Below are 19,234 nucleotides of genomic sequence, written 5' to 3'. Positions count from 1 at the left end.
TTGATTCAATTTGGGATGAAGGTCTGCTGTCAAAACTTCTAGAATCAGGTATTGGGGGTAAAACATACAATATTATAAAAACAATGTATTCAACATAAAGTTCTTGCTGTTTACAGATGATCTGGTTCTGCTGTCTCCAACAGAAGAGGGTCTACAGCAGAACCTAGACATCCTGCACAAGTTCTGTCAGACCTGGGCTCTGACTATTAATCCTAACAAAACTAAAGTACTAACATTCCAGAAAAGACCCATACTTCAGGGAAAGAGACACAGTTTCACCCTATGGTACGACCAAAATTGAATATGCCACAAACTACACATACCTCGGGCTGAAAATAAGTGCAACTGGTAAGCTAAATTTGGTTGTGAATGAACTGAAAGAGAAAGCAAGAAGGGCCTTTTGTGCCATCAAAAAATCTATCCAAATTGAAGTACCAATTAGAATCTGGCTCAAAATATTCCAATCAGTCATAGAACCTATTGCATTATATGGCAGTGAAGTGTGGGGTCCTCTCCTAAATCACGAATTTGAAAAATGGGACAAAAATCTGATCGAAACCCTGCATGCTGAGTTCTGTAAGAGCATCCTCAGAGTACAGAGGAACACACCGAACAACGCATGCAGGGCAGAATTAGGCCAATACCCTCTACTAATGCACATTGAGAAACGAGCCATCGACGTTACCAACTCTTACCATTTTAAAGCCCTTAAAAACCATGAAGTGAACCCTAAAAATCCCCTGATTCAGATGGTCCTGAAGCTGCAAAACAGACTAACATGACTAACAACATCCAGCATCAGGACACTGAAATATTAATTCACAAAATTCGGCCCAACCAAATTATATAAGCACAAAAAGAAAATTATCTAACCTATTGGAAAGAAACAACAGAAAAACAAAGTAAACTTGAATGTTATTTGGCCCTAAATAGAGATTACACAACTGCAGAATATCTGAGTACAGTGAAAGACTGTAAACTAAGAAGACAAATGACGAGGTAGAGACTGAGCAACCATACTCTGACTATAGAGACGGGCAGATATCGACAGCACTGGCTGCCCAAAGAGAGCCGCATCTGCCCATACTGTACCCACAGAGCAACACTTCCTCACCAGCTGCCCTAACTATGAAGAAATTAGAAAGAAATTTTATCCCATGCCCTGACTTCAAAATGTTAAACAAGAAAACACAACTTCAATATGTATTAGGTGAAAAACAAGATTGTATCTTACTAGCAGCAAGATGCACTGACACCTGTCACAAAAAGAGGTAGGAGTCAACAAATCAGTGAAGCGTCCACAAACACAAACCACACTAAATTTTAAATTGTTCATAGAATTTGTAGAATTGATTTGTTCTATTTTGTTTTATTATATATACGTGCATGTATTTATTTGTATTTTTTTTCTTTGAATACATATTTGTTCTATATTTAATGTAAACACTATGCTTTGGCAATACATTGTAACAATTGTCATGCCAATAAAGCACATATTGAATTGAATTTAATTGAATAATGCTGCATGTTTCAAGGCACTTCTGGGGACCTTTAAGGAAAAGGCAAAGCAATTGCAATTATTTCAGTGGAAGAACTGGGATAAAAGATGAAAGAAAGGTTTATTATAAATATACTTACATTCAGCCCAGGCTTATTGGGAAAAAAACGTGCCTGTTGCAACATTTCTGCAAAATGATATTATGTTGTTTTGTGACATCTTGTGACATGTTCTAAGTGAATTTTCCAGTGAGTGGCTCTAAAAGCACATTCAGTTTTATCCAATGAATGTGAATCTGGCAATGTTTTATTACATTGGTTGTTGTACATATTGCAGCAGTTTCGAAATTAAATGTCTGTTGAGGGGCGTTAAAAGGATAATGCATTTGAAAATAATGTACTGTACCACCTACACTAAACCTTTGAGCTCTTTTGTGGTGTTTTGATTCATGTTTTATACATGACTCGAACCAGAGCGCTTTGCATCTCAAGTGTGCCAGGTGAGCTAATGAACGAGTTTACTACATCATAAAGACATGCATATGGAGATGTTTATGAGATGCAAATGTCAAAATGTATTAGTTTACAAATCATGTACTATGGCAAAAGTGTTTTAACATTAGTATTGTGCAAGGAACTGCCCAAAAATAAGTCTTTGTTTATTGATATTCTTCTCCCATAATCAAAATGTGTGTGAAAAGGAAGAGAAGTAGTGGGAGGTTTGGTACCACTAGTGTTCATTTCAGCTGGAAAGTGCAGTGAATTGTATGTATAGGTACATTTTTGGAGCAAAAATGTAGGAAGAGGCACATTTTTACAATGAGCCTGGGTTGATTACATTTCAAACAATAGTGCAAATTGTACAGAAATTGGGTGAAATCTAATTAAAACTGTTTGTGTGTTAGTGTTGCATTGCTAGCTATGCAACATGCTATTTCCATCCATTGGACTGAACTGTTATCAGTTGATCTGTTTGGTTAACTTTAAACAGTGTTAAATAGATCCTCACCTGATACATTTTTTACCACATTTTCTGTAACAACCATTTATCTTAGTTGACCTTCATGATCAAAGTAGCATGCGCATTTGTTTTCTTTCAGTTATCTGTTAACTGACCAGCACACTCCGGCCTCACGCTCGCTCACTACACGCTTCCAGATCTCATCCTTCTTCCCATCCCCTCGCTGAGCGGTTTACAACCAGAAGAACGCGGCACTCAGGACCCACACAGATGCGAAAACAAACACGACTGTTACGAAGATGGCCAGGGGGGAACCGGGGTCGCTGATTTGATGAGATGTTTATAGTCTGAGGAACATTCCTCGCGCCTTCTTATTTGAAGTGGTGGCCAAGATTTTTAAGAAGGGAATTCTTCTTGTGGTTTTCCTGCAGTCTTGACCTCGTGAAATATATCTGTGTTCAATGAGTAGTGTTTTTTGGATGGTGCTATGCTGCTAATTGCTGAAAATAATGTTTCGTCCGTATCCCAAGCAAACTTCATCTTGGTTTTTGACAGTTTGTGTTTCCCTCCTGACTTGAGATCTGGCGCTCACCGTTGTGTGCTTTGGATGCTTCGCAGCTTTGGGGGCAAAAGCATTAACTTCAAACAGCCCCGAACAAGACGTGATTAGAACCATTTGTCCCACCTTTGACAAGCTGCTGTTTAGGAGGTAAAAGTTTGTTTCCTGATAGACTTTGTGCAATAGCTGCTAAAAAAAGGCTGGCTTATGCATTTCCATCCTAGTTCATGCTAGTTTCTTCTGGTTAGTGCTCGTCTTGCTGTTGGACAGGGATAACCAAAGCGTCCTACGTGACAGTGCTGCTCAAAAGTTTGGGTTCAGTAAGATTCTTAGAAGTTTTAATCAGCAAGGATGCACTAAATTGATCGAAAGTGACTGTATAGACATAATGTAACAAAATATTTATATTTGACTGTTTATCTAAATTTTCTATCCATCAAAGAATCTTAAAAAAAAACCCAGCATAACAGTTTCCACAAAAATGAAGCCTCACAACATTGATAATAATAAGTAATTCTTCTTGAGCAGCAAATCAGCAGGATCACGTGACACTGAAGACTGGAGTAAAGATGCTGAAAAATCAGCTTTGTTTCACAGAATTAAATTACATTTTTAAATATATTCAAATAGAAAAACATTATTTTAAGAATATTTCAAAATTTTGCTGTTTTTAATGAAGCGTTAGCGTTAGTTCTGGCAGGTCACGTGAGTCAAGCTTGCATCAGCTGATTATCAGCTGATCGTATCTACCTATAGGAATACAACACCTATCGCAGCATTCCTATATAAGCTCTCTTCCGTATCAATCAGCAGCTTTTTTCTGCTTGCTCAGGAGCAAATCACCCTCCTCCATCCCCAACTCCTCCTTTCGCACAGTCAGGACTTGTCTTTCTGATATTCCTTGCAGAATCAGACTTAAATACACTTAAATATCATTAAGTACATTAATGATATCTGCTTTGTTCTGTTCTGTTTACCCTAGGGGAGTTATTATTGTTGCTCTCCCTGCTCATTCATGACAGGCTGCATGGATGGGCAGGGAGTTTTTGCACAGAACAGAACCATACCACCAAACCAAAACTTTATGCTAAGTATCTATCTTTTGACGATAGTGGTCCTGACAGAACTGTGTTTATTGATCAAATAAAAAAGCCAGTCAAAAGAGACTTGAAAAGACATTAAAAAAAATCTTACTGACAACCAGTTTATTGAATGGCAGTGTACTTATATAAGTATTGATAAAAATAATTAAATCTAATAAACAACAAGCTGTTTTACCCAGTATTTGTGTGCTCTGTATGTTTTAGTTTTTTGCTTATTAGTGTGTTTTGTTCTTAACATCAGATTAAGTCTAGAGCACTGTTTGACACTTGTACAGCATTCCAAATCACTTTTGAGGTTCCAAGACAGTAAGGATGTTGTCTTTGTAGGCAGTAGACTGCAAGACAACTTACTAGTTTTTGGGCTGGTGTGAAGTCTTCTGGTTATGCATTAATTCATTCAGTCAAATCTGGGTGGGAGTAGAATAGGAATCCTAGTTCATTTGGGCATTATGCAGACTTAAATCTCCATACCGATGCTGTCAGTCTGCTGAGAAGGAGGAGAAAAGAACCAGAGCCAAAGAAAACAGCCGCTGTCTCGGGAGCCATCACTCTTTTTCCTGTGGACAATCACAGTTTGCCCCTCAGAGGGCCGCTGTAGCTCAACGCTCATAGATAAACATTAAAGCCGACCCTTATGCTTAGATAAACTCCCTGCAGGAATAACACGCCTTGCTCATAAATCCTCCATTTTTGTACAGTTAAATACCCAAAATAGACAGTAGAATACCTCCAAAATAGATCATGTCTGATTCAAGAAGCTGATATCTCATGGTTTATATTTTCCGAGGTCACCAGTGTTAGCCATTTTTAATCCAAAACTTTTGAGGTAAATGAAAGGTAAATTTCCTGAAAGGATCGTAAGCATAAGCATATTGTAGAAATTGTCAATTCAGTCTGCTTTGTCTTACGATGCTTTTGGGAAAAGCAGCCCTTGTGCATGTAACTATTGTCTTTTGTTTGTTTGCAGCTTTGAACAAATCTTTATTAGATGCAGTGCTATATAAATAAATGTGACATGGCTTGACTATACCATGGTACTGAATGATCACCAGATAAATGTACCATGCTATTTATGACAATGATACGTTTTGGTATATCATTGTACTTTTTTGTATAGAGAAATATGCACAAAAAATAATCTAGATGTGTTTTGCATGGCTTTAATGATCATTTTAGGAAACCAAAGTTCATTAACCAGTATTTAAGAGGTTGCTCACATCTTTTTACTTCTACATTGTGGGATTGGAACTTGATTTGGCCAATAGAAATAAAAATAAAAATAGATGATCTAGACTTTGATTCTCCAGTTGCCCATCAGTATTGTAAACACTGAAGTTCGTATTTGCATTTGATACACATGAGTTTTACATTGCAAATATTTTGTGTGTTTATCTTACCAACACAAAGCAGTATTGTCTGTATTCAAGCATATTAAACGGTCTCAAACATTGAATGTCTGACTTTTGTTTCAGGCTGTCTGGTCTTGGAGTGGTTTTATTGTGTTTCTCGTTACAGACAGGGATGTTTATCTCTCTGTTGGCTACAGTAACGTTCTCATTCTGTACTCTAGGAAATAAGCAGAGGGAGTCCTGTGGGAAGACGTGTCAAGGCGACAGGAATGATGAGTGGATGGGGGTCAGTCTGGCTCGACAGGACAAACCCAACGGCAAAATTCTGGTATGTTTCATTTTGAAGCAGAAAACAAGTAATCTTTTCCAACTGTGACTTTAAATTCTGATTGGATGAATTGTTATTATAGAGTGATACAGGGATGACATAATTTTGTAGGCCAACCCGGAAGTCATCATCGCCATGGTTCCTTTGACAAAAAACCAATAGGATTTTTCCATTGGATTCTGGTTTGGAATGGTTGGATTGGATTGGTTTTGCAGAAAATTAACTTTGTGGCCAGCAAAAGTTTATGCACTGTAAAGTTTCAGGAGTGACAACCGCATTTAAATATGGGATTGCATCCTCTAAATGACAGTTTTGTGTATACAGAACAGAACTCACTCTCAAAACTACCATGACTGACACCATTGTAACCATAACAATGTTTTGCCATGTTTTGGTATTTGCTATTTCTGAAGTAAAATTACAGCAACCAAAGACCCGTTATGTTTGGTGATTTTAACTAAACACTGTTGACAGAGCCGTAGTTTTGTTTATGTTTGGAAGGCTGCTTTGCAGTGCGCGCTCTTGCCATGTCCACATATTATAAGCAATGCTTAATAAACATCTTTGGGTTTGTTGTTGGGTGAAGCGATCCAGTTTATGGAGTTAATAAAGTAGGCAGGTGCAGGTCGTGATATTTTGGTATGTGGCTTATTTCCAAGGTATTGCATTTGGATTTATGTTGATTATTGGCTTGTTCTTAATTGCTGTTTTTTTCTTTGCAAGATCTGGCAACACTAATGAGTCAAGACGTACCTTGTTCCCTGTGATTTCTTGCACCGTGCATGGCATAGAATTTTGAGGTCTAAATACAATCTCCAGAAGTAAAAACCTGAAGTTAGGCTATAAACAAAGTTGCATAATTGACCTATCGGTAAGCCCCTCCCCTCGAACGCAGACTAGCCAATGGCAGTCGACTATCAGCTGCACAGGGAGCGGAACTCGGACGTCTTTAGGTATCAGCGCCATAGAGAAACATTAGAAGATCCGAAGCTCGCATCGGTTTTATGGGGTTTATGCTACAAAAATGGAAAAACGATGTGCCTGGGGTACTTGTAACACTGATTCCAGGTATCCTGAGAGGATGGCCAATATAATTTATTTTATTACATTTCCTGAATCCAAACAAAACAGAGCAAAATGTCCCTAAGTATTCACCCCAATACAAATGAAGACAAAAACGTTCATTTTCTGGTTGTCATACACTCATTAAGTTACAATTTTCATCTGTTCAAGCAGAACATTAATGTTATCTTGTGCTTTAGCAAGGTATCTCTGGCTAAAACTAGCTAACGTTAAAGTTAGTGAGGCCATGCTAACGTACAAACCTAAATAGCGGACTGTTCTCGTGTCTTGTACAGTGTAGGTCAAAAACACACAAACGAAGGTCTACATTTCAGTGCCTCTCCATATTAAACTGGTTAAATGTGCATTAATTTAATCGTTCCCGGCGATACATGAACAGTGTTGATCCTGCATGTTGTCATCCGCGATCGTGATGACCGACCGTAATATGAGACTTCTCCCGCTTACATTGTGATCGGTAAACCCTCGCTTCGAGTTACCCACCGTATTTATTTTTAAATATGTTATAAATCCCTCCATGGAATATTTAATTCCCATTTGGTGGCCTTCTGTGTCCAAAATTGTGCAAAAACATCGTGGGACAAGGTTTTCACACTGTAGCTGTCATTGAAAGACAGTGAGCAACTCCGTTTGTTTGTCCGAGGGAGCAACAGTAACTAAGGGGGGCGGGGCTTACCGATAGGTCAATTAAGCTTCTGACAAATCTTTCAATCCTTTTTTTAAAAATATACAAGTTGGGATGCTTACAAGGCTGTAAAAGGGACTAGTGAGTAGATGAGTTTCAGTGTGAAGATGTTTAACATCACTGACAACCTCTGTTGTCCCGTTTAGACATTTGTTCACCTTTTTGTAAAATCTTAAAATCTAAAAAGTAAAATCTTTAAAACAAATCACAAGTATATCATATTAAGTGCTTGTGTTAAATACAGACCTTATTTCAGGCGTTTAAACAAAAACCCATTCAAAAAAGCCGTTGACTCTGGGATCATGGAACCAGAAGTGCAAAAATATGAACTTTCTGGGTTTCTGGGTTTTAGGGCTTATTTTTGCAGCACTTAATATTGCACAGAACATTTACTTTGAGGAAGCAGATTAGAAAGGAAACATGTTCAAAGTTTACATAAAACATAAAGATGAAAGACTCGGCGTTAAATAGGTAATTAGGGTCAATGTAGTCTGGATTTTTATGTGTTGATTCAACATTTGAGTAATTTTGTCAATCAGAGTAGGAAATTGATGCTTTTCTCCAATGAGAATACAATAGACTTTTTTTTTTGTAATAATAGCTTCAAGCATGCTTTATTTCATCTGTTGTTCCACAATAACGGCTGAATTTTCAACCATCTCAGCAGTTGTTTAACACAAACCACATCGACTTGTAAAACATGGGCAGAAATGATGAAACCATCATTGTTACAGAATCTTTCACGACAACCGCATTGTTAAACTCCAGCTGTTCTGTACATCAAGAAAAAGCGTTTGAAGTGAGGGTCATTTTCTCATGATGACAAACTGGAGCTCCAGAATAGACACTTTAACTGGACAAACAAGTCAAACAGGACATCAGTCTTCTGGGTTTCTTGGATGCTTCGGGCTTGAATTGTGTCGTGGTGGTCCGACTCGAGGTCGAACTCCTCGTTACTTCTTAGCTGCCGTGGGGGTTGAAGCCTTGAGCTTCTCTAGGTTTTGATGGGCGTCTTACAGGAAGGCAAGATCAGGGTGGTCTGATCAGAGGCAAGGACACTTACAGCGCTGATATGTTCAAATCAAAGAGGTTGAGGGAGAGATGACATGTTATAGTGGAAGCTGTAATGATGGTAATTTGGTTGGTAGATTAGTATTTAGAAGTCAGAACCGGATTAAACATATGGGCATTCAGGCACGTGTGAAGGAGATGCCAACACAATCAGTAGGAGTTTGGCAGGAGATGTGGCACACCAATGTGTCAATGTGGCGTAGCTCAGGCAATCAGACTTTAGAGATAGAACTATTTGTTTTTTATAGTGTATTTCACCACAGAGGTGACATTGGGCTTTTCGATATGTTGATTGCACCATAAGCTTTATATGTATGCTACATTTGAGGTCAGTAAACTGATCAAAAGAGACAGTAAAGACATTTATAATGTTACAAACAAACAGTTTTCTATTTTAAATCATTTCTGTTCTTTTGACCTTTATTTGTCCAAGATTCTTAAAAAAAAATACTTTTTCACCAAATCGTTAAAATACTGCAGCTGTTTTCAACATTGATGAGAAATGTTTCTTAAGCAGCAAATCAGCATATTAAAATGATTTCTGAAGGAGAGTTATTTTAAATTGCAGTAATATTTCACAACAATACTGTTTTTACTGCATTTTTACTGACCCCAAACTTTAAAACTGATTTATGTCTATGGAAGCCTTTTTCTTCTACTTGATAAAAAAGTAAGACTTTTTAACCCACAATTCAGACTTTGTTTCAGAATTGCGAGAAATAGCACAAAATTGTGTGGAAAAAGTTGGATAAGTCAGAATTTCTCATGAAATTAGGGATATTAACTGCAAGAAAATTGCAAGAAAATAAGTCAGAATTCTGGGATTCCATCTTGCTAACTTATTGTTTTCGTTCTGACCGTTTTTTCTTGCTATTCTGAGTTCCAACCCTGAGTTCATATCTCACAATTTTGGAAACAAAATCCAATCCAATTTTTAGATGTAAATTCAGATTTATGACTTCTTTTTTTTGCCAGAATTGCTAGAAACAAAGCCCAAATTGTGTGTTATAAACTCAGAATTGCAAGAAAAAGGTCCAAATTGTGTGATACAAATTCAGATTAATTACTTATTTTTAAAAACGGCAAGAAACAAAGTCCGAATTGTGAGATATAAACTAAAAATTGTGAAGAAAAAAAGTCAGAATTGTAATATGAAAAGTCCCAATTACCTTTTATGGTTTTTATTCCACGGCGAAAGCGAGCTTCCATAGATTTGCAATGAAAGCTGTGTGTATACAAAATATATTTCATGTATAACCTGAAAGCACTTCAACATGTTCTTCTTTGATGTATGTGTTTATAGTGTGAGTGCATCCCACTGCAACAAATAGCTGTATTTGAAGTTTAACGTTTATATATATATAAGGCATGTAAGGGAGCTGTTGTGCAAATGTGGCGGCCTTTGCTCAGCCAATCAGCTCTCAGCATGAGCAGGAACATGATTAGCCCGTGATCCGTGGTGACTCAGAGCCTCTCAAACTCGTTCCTGATTTAGTTGAGCATTACGTGTTTCATTACGTCTGTCCTGTGTGTTTCCCAACACTGGCTGCCAGGGAATAAGTTGGAGTTTGTTCCTTTGGTTGTCATTAGGCTGAGGTTGTTTTATTGACGTTCATCTGAGATGGTTATCGAATGAGTTTAGATGATGCTGCCAGCACAGTTGAGCGGATTGCTCTAGGCTCTTGACACAGTCAAACAGACTAGCAGTGTTTCTCAACACAACAAACTACTGCCAGATAGTCATCTGACATTATGTGTGAGCGTTTGTATGAATCCGTGTGGATGTAATATCTTTAAATCAGTTGTTTATCTCGATGGACTGCGTAAGCGCTGTTGGAAGTGGAGAAACAGGAAGCTGCACTGTTTTGGAGGGAATTTGGTTTCTCCACAGTCCTGAGCTCCTCGATGAGGGATTTGATAAAATAGGGAAAGGAAAGTTTGTGGCATATGATTATGGGACTGTATTAATGAGCAAAACAGAAAGGTTTTGGTTTGTTGCTTGATCATTTCCATATTTTTTCCTTGGGTATAATGACTTGATTGAAGTTGAATTCGGTCTTGTGTGCCTCTGTTTCATTGGTGTTTGCTGAGACAAGTACCACTGTTTCTATTTCTCATACAAACACATAAACCAATGTATTATACTTTGATGTGTAAACAGTTTCTGCTACGGGGATGAATATTAATGCATATCTAACCGAGAGTAGCGATGTGATTGCAATATTTACATATCCAATTGCAATTGGGTTTTATTCTTGCGTCTACAGTCTCTAATGCACAGAAAACAAGATGTGTGTCATGAGAGGAGAAAAACAGCGCTGATGTGGCATTTCATTCACTTAGAAGTAAAACACATGCCTTTAGAGCTCATGCGTTATTTATTTATTGGGCTTGGTATCTTATGATTGTGACATGATTTTCTGAAGTTTTTCCCTTAAAAGATCTTAAAATTATTATTATTATTTTAATTTTTTTTTGCTTTCCTTTGCTTTCCTTTGTTCTGTGAAATATTGATTTTCATTTTTTTTATTTAATCAGTATTTTATATTTAAATTTTTTAAAATTGCATTATTATTATTATTATTAGGCTTGTTCTTGTTCACTTGTGATTATGACTTATTATTTTCTGAAGTTTTTTTTAAGATCCTAAAAATGTTTTTTTTTTTTTTTTTTAATTTTGTCTTAGTCGGGAGGTAACAAAATCCATTTCTATGTGCATTATGAATGAATATGTATATGTATATATATATATATTATTGTTTTATTTAATGACTTATAATTTAATCAGTATTTTGTACAATTGTGATTTTTTTTTTTTTTTGTACTTTATATGTACATTGGGATGTTTTGATTAATACCAGATGTTTGCATCCCTAGCATTTTTTCTCATTCGAAAAATAAATCAAGATCAGCATAAAAAGTGTTATGTTAAAATCTTGAGGAAAAGTATGTAAAAATCAGGAGAACATTAAGATAAAAGTATTAATGCATAGACTCTTTGGGTTTCTGTAATGAACTAATAAGCTTAACTGAAACTTTAACACTATTCTGCCTTGCAAGAACTTCCTTCAGTGATTTCCGTCAGGAAATGCAGCTCTACATTTGTTATTATCCTCTGTCTATGACCTTTCTGCTTTATCTCTCTCTCAGTGTCTTTCTGTTCTCTGGCTGCCTTCACAGCCTTGAGCGCTTCTGTTGTTCCAGAGATCAGAGCTGTTTGAATGAAGATGCTCAGCTTTCTAAAACCACCAACCCTCTCTCAGTGGACATATTAGATCCACAGCCGTTTCCAGACTTGGCTCTGTGCTCTGGTTTTGCCTCAGAAATTAATTTGGCACTGGGATAAAGAGAAGAAGCTTTGTCTGTGTATCATGTTTGTTTCTTGGTGCAATTACCATGCAAGCTGATGAAGATGATGCAATTTCAGACCTGATGTGTGTGCTATATATACCTTTGTCATGCTAAACACCATATTTAAACTGAGGCTGCAAGGAATGTAGAATCTGTTTAATGGGTTGTAATTGTACTGTCTCATACCTTTAACCTCATACCTGGCATTCCTGTCAAATTAAAGGTGCAATAGGTGATTGTCTTCAGAATTTATTTACATCCCGATAGCAATCATTAAGTTAAGTGGTATAAATGTATTTATCTGTATTTTTTAGTGCTGTCAATCGATTAAAAAAAATTAACTAATTAATCGCACACTTTTTCTGAAATTAATCGCAGTTAATCCCACCTAACATTAAAGTTTTTAAATATACCTGTATATTTCAATAATTTCACATTCAGTCTTAAAAATTAATGTACAAACAACATATTTTTAATATTTGTTTAATTAATATTAATATATAGATTTAACCTAATATTTAACCATTGATTATAGCCATTAAACATTACATTATAATTAAGAGCTATCAATTTTAAGATTTATTAGACTTTAAAAATAACTTCTAATTTAAGTGAACTTAAAACAATCTTCACATAAACCCATTATAATGTTATAATTAGCTAGGCTACCTGTGCCCCTCAGCAGAAATATACAGAAATTTAATAAATTTATCAAACACTAAATTCTAAACTAAATACAGATCAATACTTACAGCTATATAAAAGTTATTGATTTCCTCTTTTTTTCTTTTTTTCTTGATGAACAGACATCACAGCAGCTGGTTATTAGGTTGTTTTGGCTGCTATTTCTTTAAGAGATGTCGCTGCTGAACATGCCGTGGATCTGACATGCATCGTATTTTCTCTCAACTCTCTTTACCTTTTCTGACCCATTTCAGGTCGGACCCATTTTAGTCTCTTCTAATGAGCTGGTGTGTTAGATGAGGGAGACAGTGCTGGGCTGCTCCAGGACAGTTTTGAAAACCATTTCAGAGACATGTTCTTAATGTAACTCATATATAACATATTACATACACGCACAGTTTTAAGGCAGCTTTAATCGCCTTTTTGATAACTTCATGCCTTAACTGACCACGACATTGCATGCACGTAGTTTATTTTGAGCTTTGAAATGAATTGATACAGGCTACAGCGCGCACCAGTTACCGTGCTCTTTGACTCGCGCTTGCCGTTGAAGTGAAGCTGGAGCGCGTCTGAAACGTCTCAGGATTGATGTGATCGTAAAGACGTCTCCGGTCTTCTGATCTGTGTGCGTATGTTTTGAGGGGGTGTGGCTTTGGACGGTGATTGCAGGGAGGGTGGGACGTTCACTTTCAGTGCTATCAGGCTAAAGTTAGCAAAAGATCTCCTACTGCACCTTTAAGTATCCCAGCATCTACCCTGACTGACTTCTATAGTCCTCGTCTCTCACTCTTCATCTTTTTCTTGTATTATCTGCAGGCCTGCGCTCACCGCTGGAAGAATGTATACTATGAATCGGAGTATATTCTCCCTCATGGATACTGCTCCGTCATCCCAGCCACTCTGCAGGGCAAGTCACAGCCTCTCATACCATGTTATGAAGGTATGACATGCTCTTTACGACTTTAACTCATCTCAATTATCTTTCAGGATTATTTATGTGCTATTATAGTATTTAATAATATAATATTTTATAAGTGTGTGTGTGTATATATATATATATATATATATATATATATATATATATATATACACACACATACACAGATTATATTTATATACAACAAGACTATTTTATAAACAAGACTTAATGTCGTAATTTTGCTTCTCAAGTGAATGTATCTTGATTTAAGAATGCTTAGAGATTTGGAAAACAAGACAAAAATACTTAGTAAGAAGGTAATTTTTTGCATTGTTTGAAATACAAATAAAAGTGAAATAAATAATAATTAAAGCTAAATATACAGTGAGGAAAATAAGTATTTGAACACCCTGCTATTTTGCAAGTTCTCCCACTTAGAAATCATGGAGGGGTCTGAAATTGTCATCGTAGGTGCATGTCCACTGTGAGAGACATAATCTAAAAAAAAAATCCAGAAATTACAATGTATGATTTTTTAACTATTTATTTGTACGATACAGCTGCAAATAAGTATTTGAACACCTGAGAAAATCAATGTTAATATTTGGTACAGTAGCCTTTGTTTGCAATTACAGAGGTCAAACGTTTCCTGTAGTTTTTCACCAGGTTTGCACACACTGCAGGAGGGATTTTGGCCCTCCTCCACACAGATCTTCTCTAGATCAGTCAGGTTTCTGGCCTGTCGCTGAGAAACACGGAGTTTGAGCTCCCTCAAAGATTCTCTATTGGGTTTAGGTCTGGAGACTGGCTAGGCCACGCCAGAACCTTGATATGCTTCTTACAGAGCCACTCCTTGGTTATCCTGGCTGTGTGCTTCGGGTCATTGTCATGTTGGAAGACCCAGCCTCGACCCATCTTCAATGCTCTAACTGAGGGAAGGAGGTTGTTCCCCAAAATCTCGCAATACATGGCCCCGGTCATCCTCTCCTTAATACAGTGCAGTCGCCTGTCCCATGTGCAGAAAAACACCCCAAAGCATGATGCTACCACCCCATGCTTCACAGTAGGGATGGTACTCATCATTCTTCTTCCTCCAAACACGTTTAGTGGAATTATGACCAAAAGTTCTATTTTGGTCTCATCTGACCACATGACTTTTCCCATGACTCCTCTGGATCATCCAAATGGTCATTGGCAAACTTAAGTCGGGCCTGGACATGTGCTGGTTTAAGCAGGGGAACCTTCCGTGCCATGCATGATTTCAAACCATGACGCCTTAGTGTATTACCAACAGTAACCTTGGAAACGGTGGTCCCAGCTCTTTTCAGGTCATTGACCAGCTCCTCCCGTGTAGTTCTGGGCTGATTTCTCACCTTTCTTAGGATCATTGAGACCCCACGAGGTGAGATCTTGCATGGAGCCCCAGTCCGAGGGAGATTGACAGTCATGTTTAGCTTCTTCCATTTTCTAATGATTGCTCCAACAGTGGACCTTTTTCACCAAGCTGCTTGGCAATTTCCCGTAGCCCTTTCCAGCCTTGTGGAGGTGTACAATTTTGTCTCTAGTGTCTTTGGACAGCTCTTTGGTCTTGGCCATGTTAGTAGTTGGATTCTTACTGATTGTATGGGGTGGACAGGTGTCTTTATGCAGCTAACGTCCTCAAACAGGTGCATCTAATTTAGGATAATAAATGGAGTGGAGGTGGACATTTTAAAGGCAGACTAACAGGTCTTTGAGGGTCAGAATTCTAGCTGATAGACAGGTGTTCAAATACTTATTTGCAGCTGTATCATACAAATAAATAGTTAAAAAATCATACATTGTGATTTCTGGATTTTTTTTTTAGATTATGTCTCTCACAGTGGACATGCACCTACGATGACAATTTCAGACCACTCCATGATTTCTAAGTGGGAGAACTTGCAAAATAGCAGGGTGTTCAAATACTTATTTTCCTCACTGTAATGTTTAAAAAACACAAACTAATATAAATTAATATAAAATACCTGTTAGAATTTATTTCAATTTCACTTAACAAAAACAATTTTTAATAGTTTTGGTTTTAGTTAACAAAATCACTATAGTCTTATAACTTAGCTATGATTTGGGTAAAATAACATTCACTGTGCCGTATCAGCAGTATCAATATCAGTGATGGTATTTTCCTGTTAGTCAGCAATGAAAGCATGTGTTAGTGGTAAATGCTGAAGCAAACATCACTATTACTATTGCTAATATTTAGGGTTAGTCATTTGAGCAAACCTCTAACCCTCAAGTATTACCATAATTGAACCACAGTTCAATTAATGTAGAAGCAGGTCAACTAAATAAGTGCAAACTCTGAAACCGCTGTTTCTCAGTGTGGTCAGATCCGCTTCCACAAGGCGCCATAATGGACTAAAGTCAAGTGAACCGCGTGAGAGAGATTGAAACTGATCCTGTATATTCACTCTACATGCCGGGTGAAATTGTGGTTCAGTTATGATACAGTGATTGACTGTATGCAGTGCACTGAATCTTTGATATGTATGACAGTGTATAATGTATTGTGAGGTAGTTAGTGATAATCAGGCCTATTGTTGGAGAATTTCTGGTCTTCATCAAACTAGAAGTCCAGCAAACACTCCACTGAAGCAGACTACAGAAATGACGGCCAAGTCCAAGCCTTAAACCCTCAGAACAAGTTGGAAAGATGACACTGTTTACTGTGGCACATGTTCACAACAGGCTTCACAATGAGTTATGGCGCCCTGAACTTCCTCCAAAACCTCAGACTGATGTTTTCTGGCATCAAAGCGCTGGCACCTCCAGAATCAGAAAGAAGCAGCACGCTGGAGAGAAATATGACCCTTCAGGCAGGGCGCAGCATCTGGGAGTTTGGAGGACACATCTGGGGTTAAGATGGTTAAATATTTGACTCTTTGCACATCAAGATAAAGGACGGTTTAGCCTTTATTCAGCAAACATTATGACCATGTCCAAAAGACTGTTATGTCACCATGCTACCAACACCAAAAAAAGAAAAGATTATATAATAATAATAATAATAGAAAATAAAAATAACTATGATATTGAGAGATCACAAAACATACTCTTTGTTAAAGGACAGTACCAGGGTTATAATTTTATCAGCTTTACCAAAATTTGTGGCATAATAATATATACCACAGACAACAATTTCAACTTCTCCTTTATTTATTTATTTATAAGAATGTTCCAGGTTCATATTTTTATCAACTTTACCTGAATTTGTGACATAATATTATACACCAAAAAAAAAAAAAAAATCAACTTTCTCATTCTTTTATTCATTTATTTTTTTAGAATTAAAAGAATGTTCCAGGTTTGTAATATTATTTTCTTTAATTTGTGACAATGTTAAATACCACAAAAAAGTTTTAACTTTCTCTCAATTTATTTATTTATTTTAATTTAACTGTTTAATTTATTTATTTAAATAGCTGAATTCACAGTTATTTTTATTAAGGCTGTTTTTCTTCATCAATTCGTCCATCTCCTTTCCTTGTGCATTTCAAGCAAAAGTGTATAGGGATTTCATACTGATCATAGGAGAAATATTGAATGTAATTTGGCACAGATTAGGTCAGCTAGCAATTTCCTTACACTTATTACAGTGCATTATGTTTAAGTCTTGTGGCTATACTTTCAGAATAGTGTATATTTTAATTTCCATCCCAGTGCAGTGCATTATGGCAAACACAATTTTTGCTTATTTTTACAAACTGTGAAATAGTCAAAACTATTATCTGTGGTACATACCACAGATGCACAAAAATGAACTTGTTTTGAACCGGGAATGTTCCGGTGCCAATCAACACCTGTCAATATCAGAACTGGCGCGCGCTCGCTGTTTATCGCTCCCCCCCATCAAGTATTATACTTCTGACAGATGTTATTGTAGTATATTAAATTCAACGCCTCCATCAGCATTGGATTTCATCATCCCAGTAGGATTCCTCGTATTTTACAAGATGTTTTGATTTGCTGCGGAAAGAGCGAAGGAGGGTGCATGAATTCTTGATCAGAATTAGTTTCCATGTCCAGCTCCTGAGTTATTTATTTCCTTCCATATCTTTTCCTGACTCCAGTGAGTTGCCATCGGGGGCCTTCTATGTGTGTGCAGTGCATTATGGGGGGATCCAAGCCCAATATTTTCTGTAACCAGAGAGCACAGTGATCCCCCCCCCGTTCTCAAAGCCCTCCAGAGTGAGAGCTTTTGTTGAACGCGGAGCTGCTAGGTCGTTCTCAGTCTGTCTCTCGGCCCCCAGATTCCTCTTGGATGGAGTTGGGACTTTGACTAACTCCATATGGAATGTCGGAAGAACTCCAGTAAATGCTGGCTCAGGCTCACAGCGAAATCATTTGTGGTCTGTTGTTTTTTTCCTTCCTTTCTCTCTCTCTCTCTCTGTCCCCCTACTCACTCTCGCAGACCATAAGAAGACCTATGGGGAAGAACACGGCTCGTGCCAAGCCGGGATCGCAGGCGTTTTCACTGAGGTCAGTAGAAGTACGAGCATGTTATGTGTTTTCACGTGTGTGGCGCTTTGGGCTGACGAGTCTGCGCTGTGATTGCATGTATGAACACTCACATTTAACAAAGTATGATTGATATATTCACTCTCCAGGATTTTAAAGGAATAGTTAAACTAAAGATGTCTGTCATAATTAACTCACCTTCATGTCATTCCAAACCTGTGTGATGCTCTTTCTTCCTCAGAACACAAAAATGAAGATGTTTAGCAGAAAGCAAAGTCCTAATCCCAGCTGAACACCTCTGGTGTGACTTTAAATGCAGACCTTGAGCCAAAAACGTGTACATACACTATATGGACAAAAGTATTGGGACACCCCCTTCTTTAGAAAAGAAAAGGCACTTCCTTTTTCAACAAAGATGAAATCATAATTCATGTATTTAAAAATTGTATTTCCATCTCTTTTGCAACAGTTTTGGAAGTGTCTAAAATGACTGTACAACTTGATATGCATCTGAATATTTTCAGTAGCTTTTGAATATGCGCATATGCAAATGACAATTGAGAGTTGTGTAGGATGGAAATCGGGGTAAACGTAAACTAAAATTAGAGTGAAAACAGAAGAATGCAATCTAATTTAAAATATTAGAAAAACTATCATCAGTATGAAATCTAGTATCAATTATATTAAAGTAACACTGATGGAAATAGCTATCGCTATTATTATATTTTAATTTGCTATTTTTAAATTACTTTTATATTGTTTTTTTTTTTTTCAATTAACTTTACTATTAGTATATTGCAGAAGTGACATGGGCTACTTTATTCTGCAATTATCAATTTTTCATTGTAAAATGTTTTTTTTTGAATGTTTACATTTTTTAAATTTCTTATTTTTGGGGGGGGTCTTTCAAAGCCCCTGGTCACTTATTGTATGAAAAAAAGCTGTGAAAACATTCATACCATTCATAACAGTCATATGGCTTTGGAACGGTGTGTAAATTATGATGAATTCAAGTTCTGTCTCTTTAAAAGGAAGGTTGAATTAATTCCAGTCTTTGGCTCAGCAGGCCTGTTGGTTTGTGTCCACGGCCTCTGTTGAACAGATCCCTGTAGGAATTTGAACAGAATTCAAACAGTTTGTGTGTGAT

The 19,234-nt window shown here is 37.1% G+C and overlaps 1 protein-coding gene across 4 annotated transcripts in view; it reads left to right on the top strand.

Annotated features, from left to right (window-relative positions):
* The window catches only part of itga9 (integrin, alpha 9), a 104,822-nt gene that overhangs the window by 9,213 nt on the left and 76,375 nt on the right, over positions 1-19,234 (top strand). For 3 of the 4 annotated variants that reach the window (XM_058795331.1, XM_058795330.1, XM_058795332.1), the window contains exons 3-5: positions 5,691-5,797; positions 13,488-13,611; positions 18,041-18,108. In XM_058795331.1, the coding sequence (XP_058651314.1) occupies positions 5,691-5,797; positions 13,488-13,611; positions 18,041-18,108 (299 nt within the window). The remainder of the gene's footprint in view (positions 1-5,690; positions 5,798-13,487; positions 13,612-18,040; positions 18,109-19,234) is intronic. The other variant, XM_058795333.1, reaches the window with a different exon arrangement.

This window comes from Onychostoma macrolepis, chromosome 13, assembly GCF_012432095.1.
Source record: "Onychostoma macrolepis isolate SWU-2019 chromosome 13, ASM1243209v1, whole genome shotgun sequence".
NCBI lineage: Eukaryota > Metazoa > Chordata > Actinopteri > Cypriniformes > Cyprinidae > Onychostoma > Onychostoma macrolepis.
This window is presented reverse-complemented; position numbering and strand designations above follow the sequence as displayed.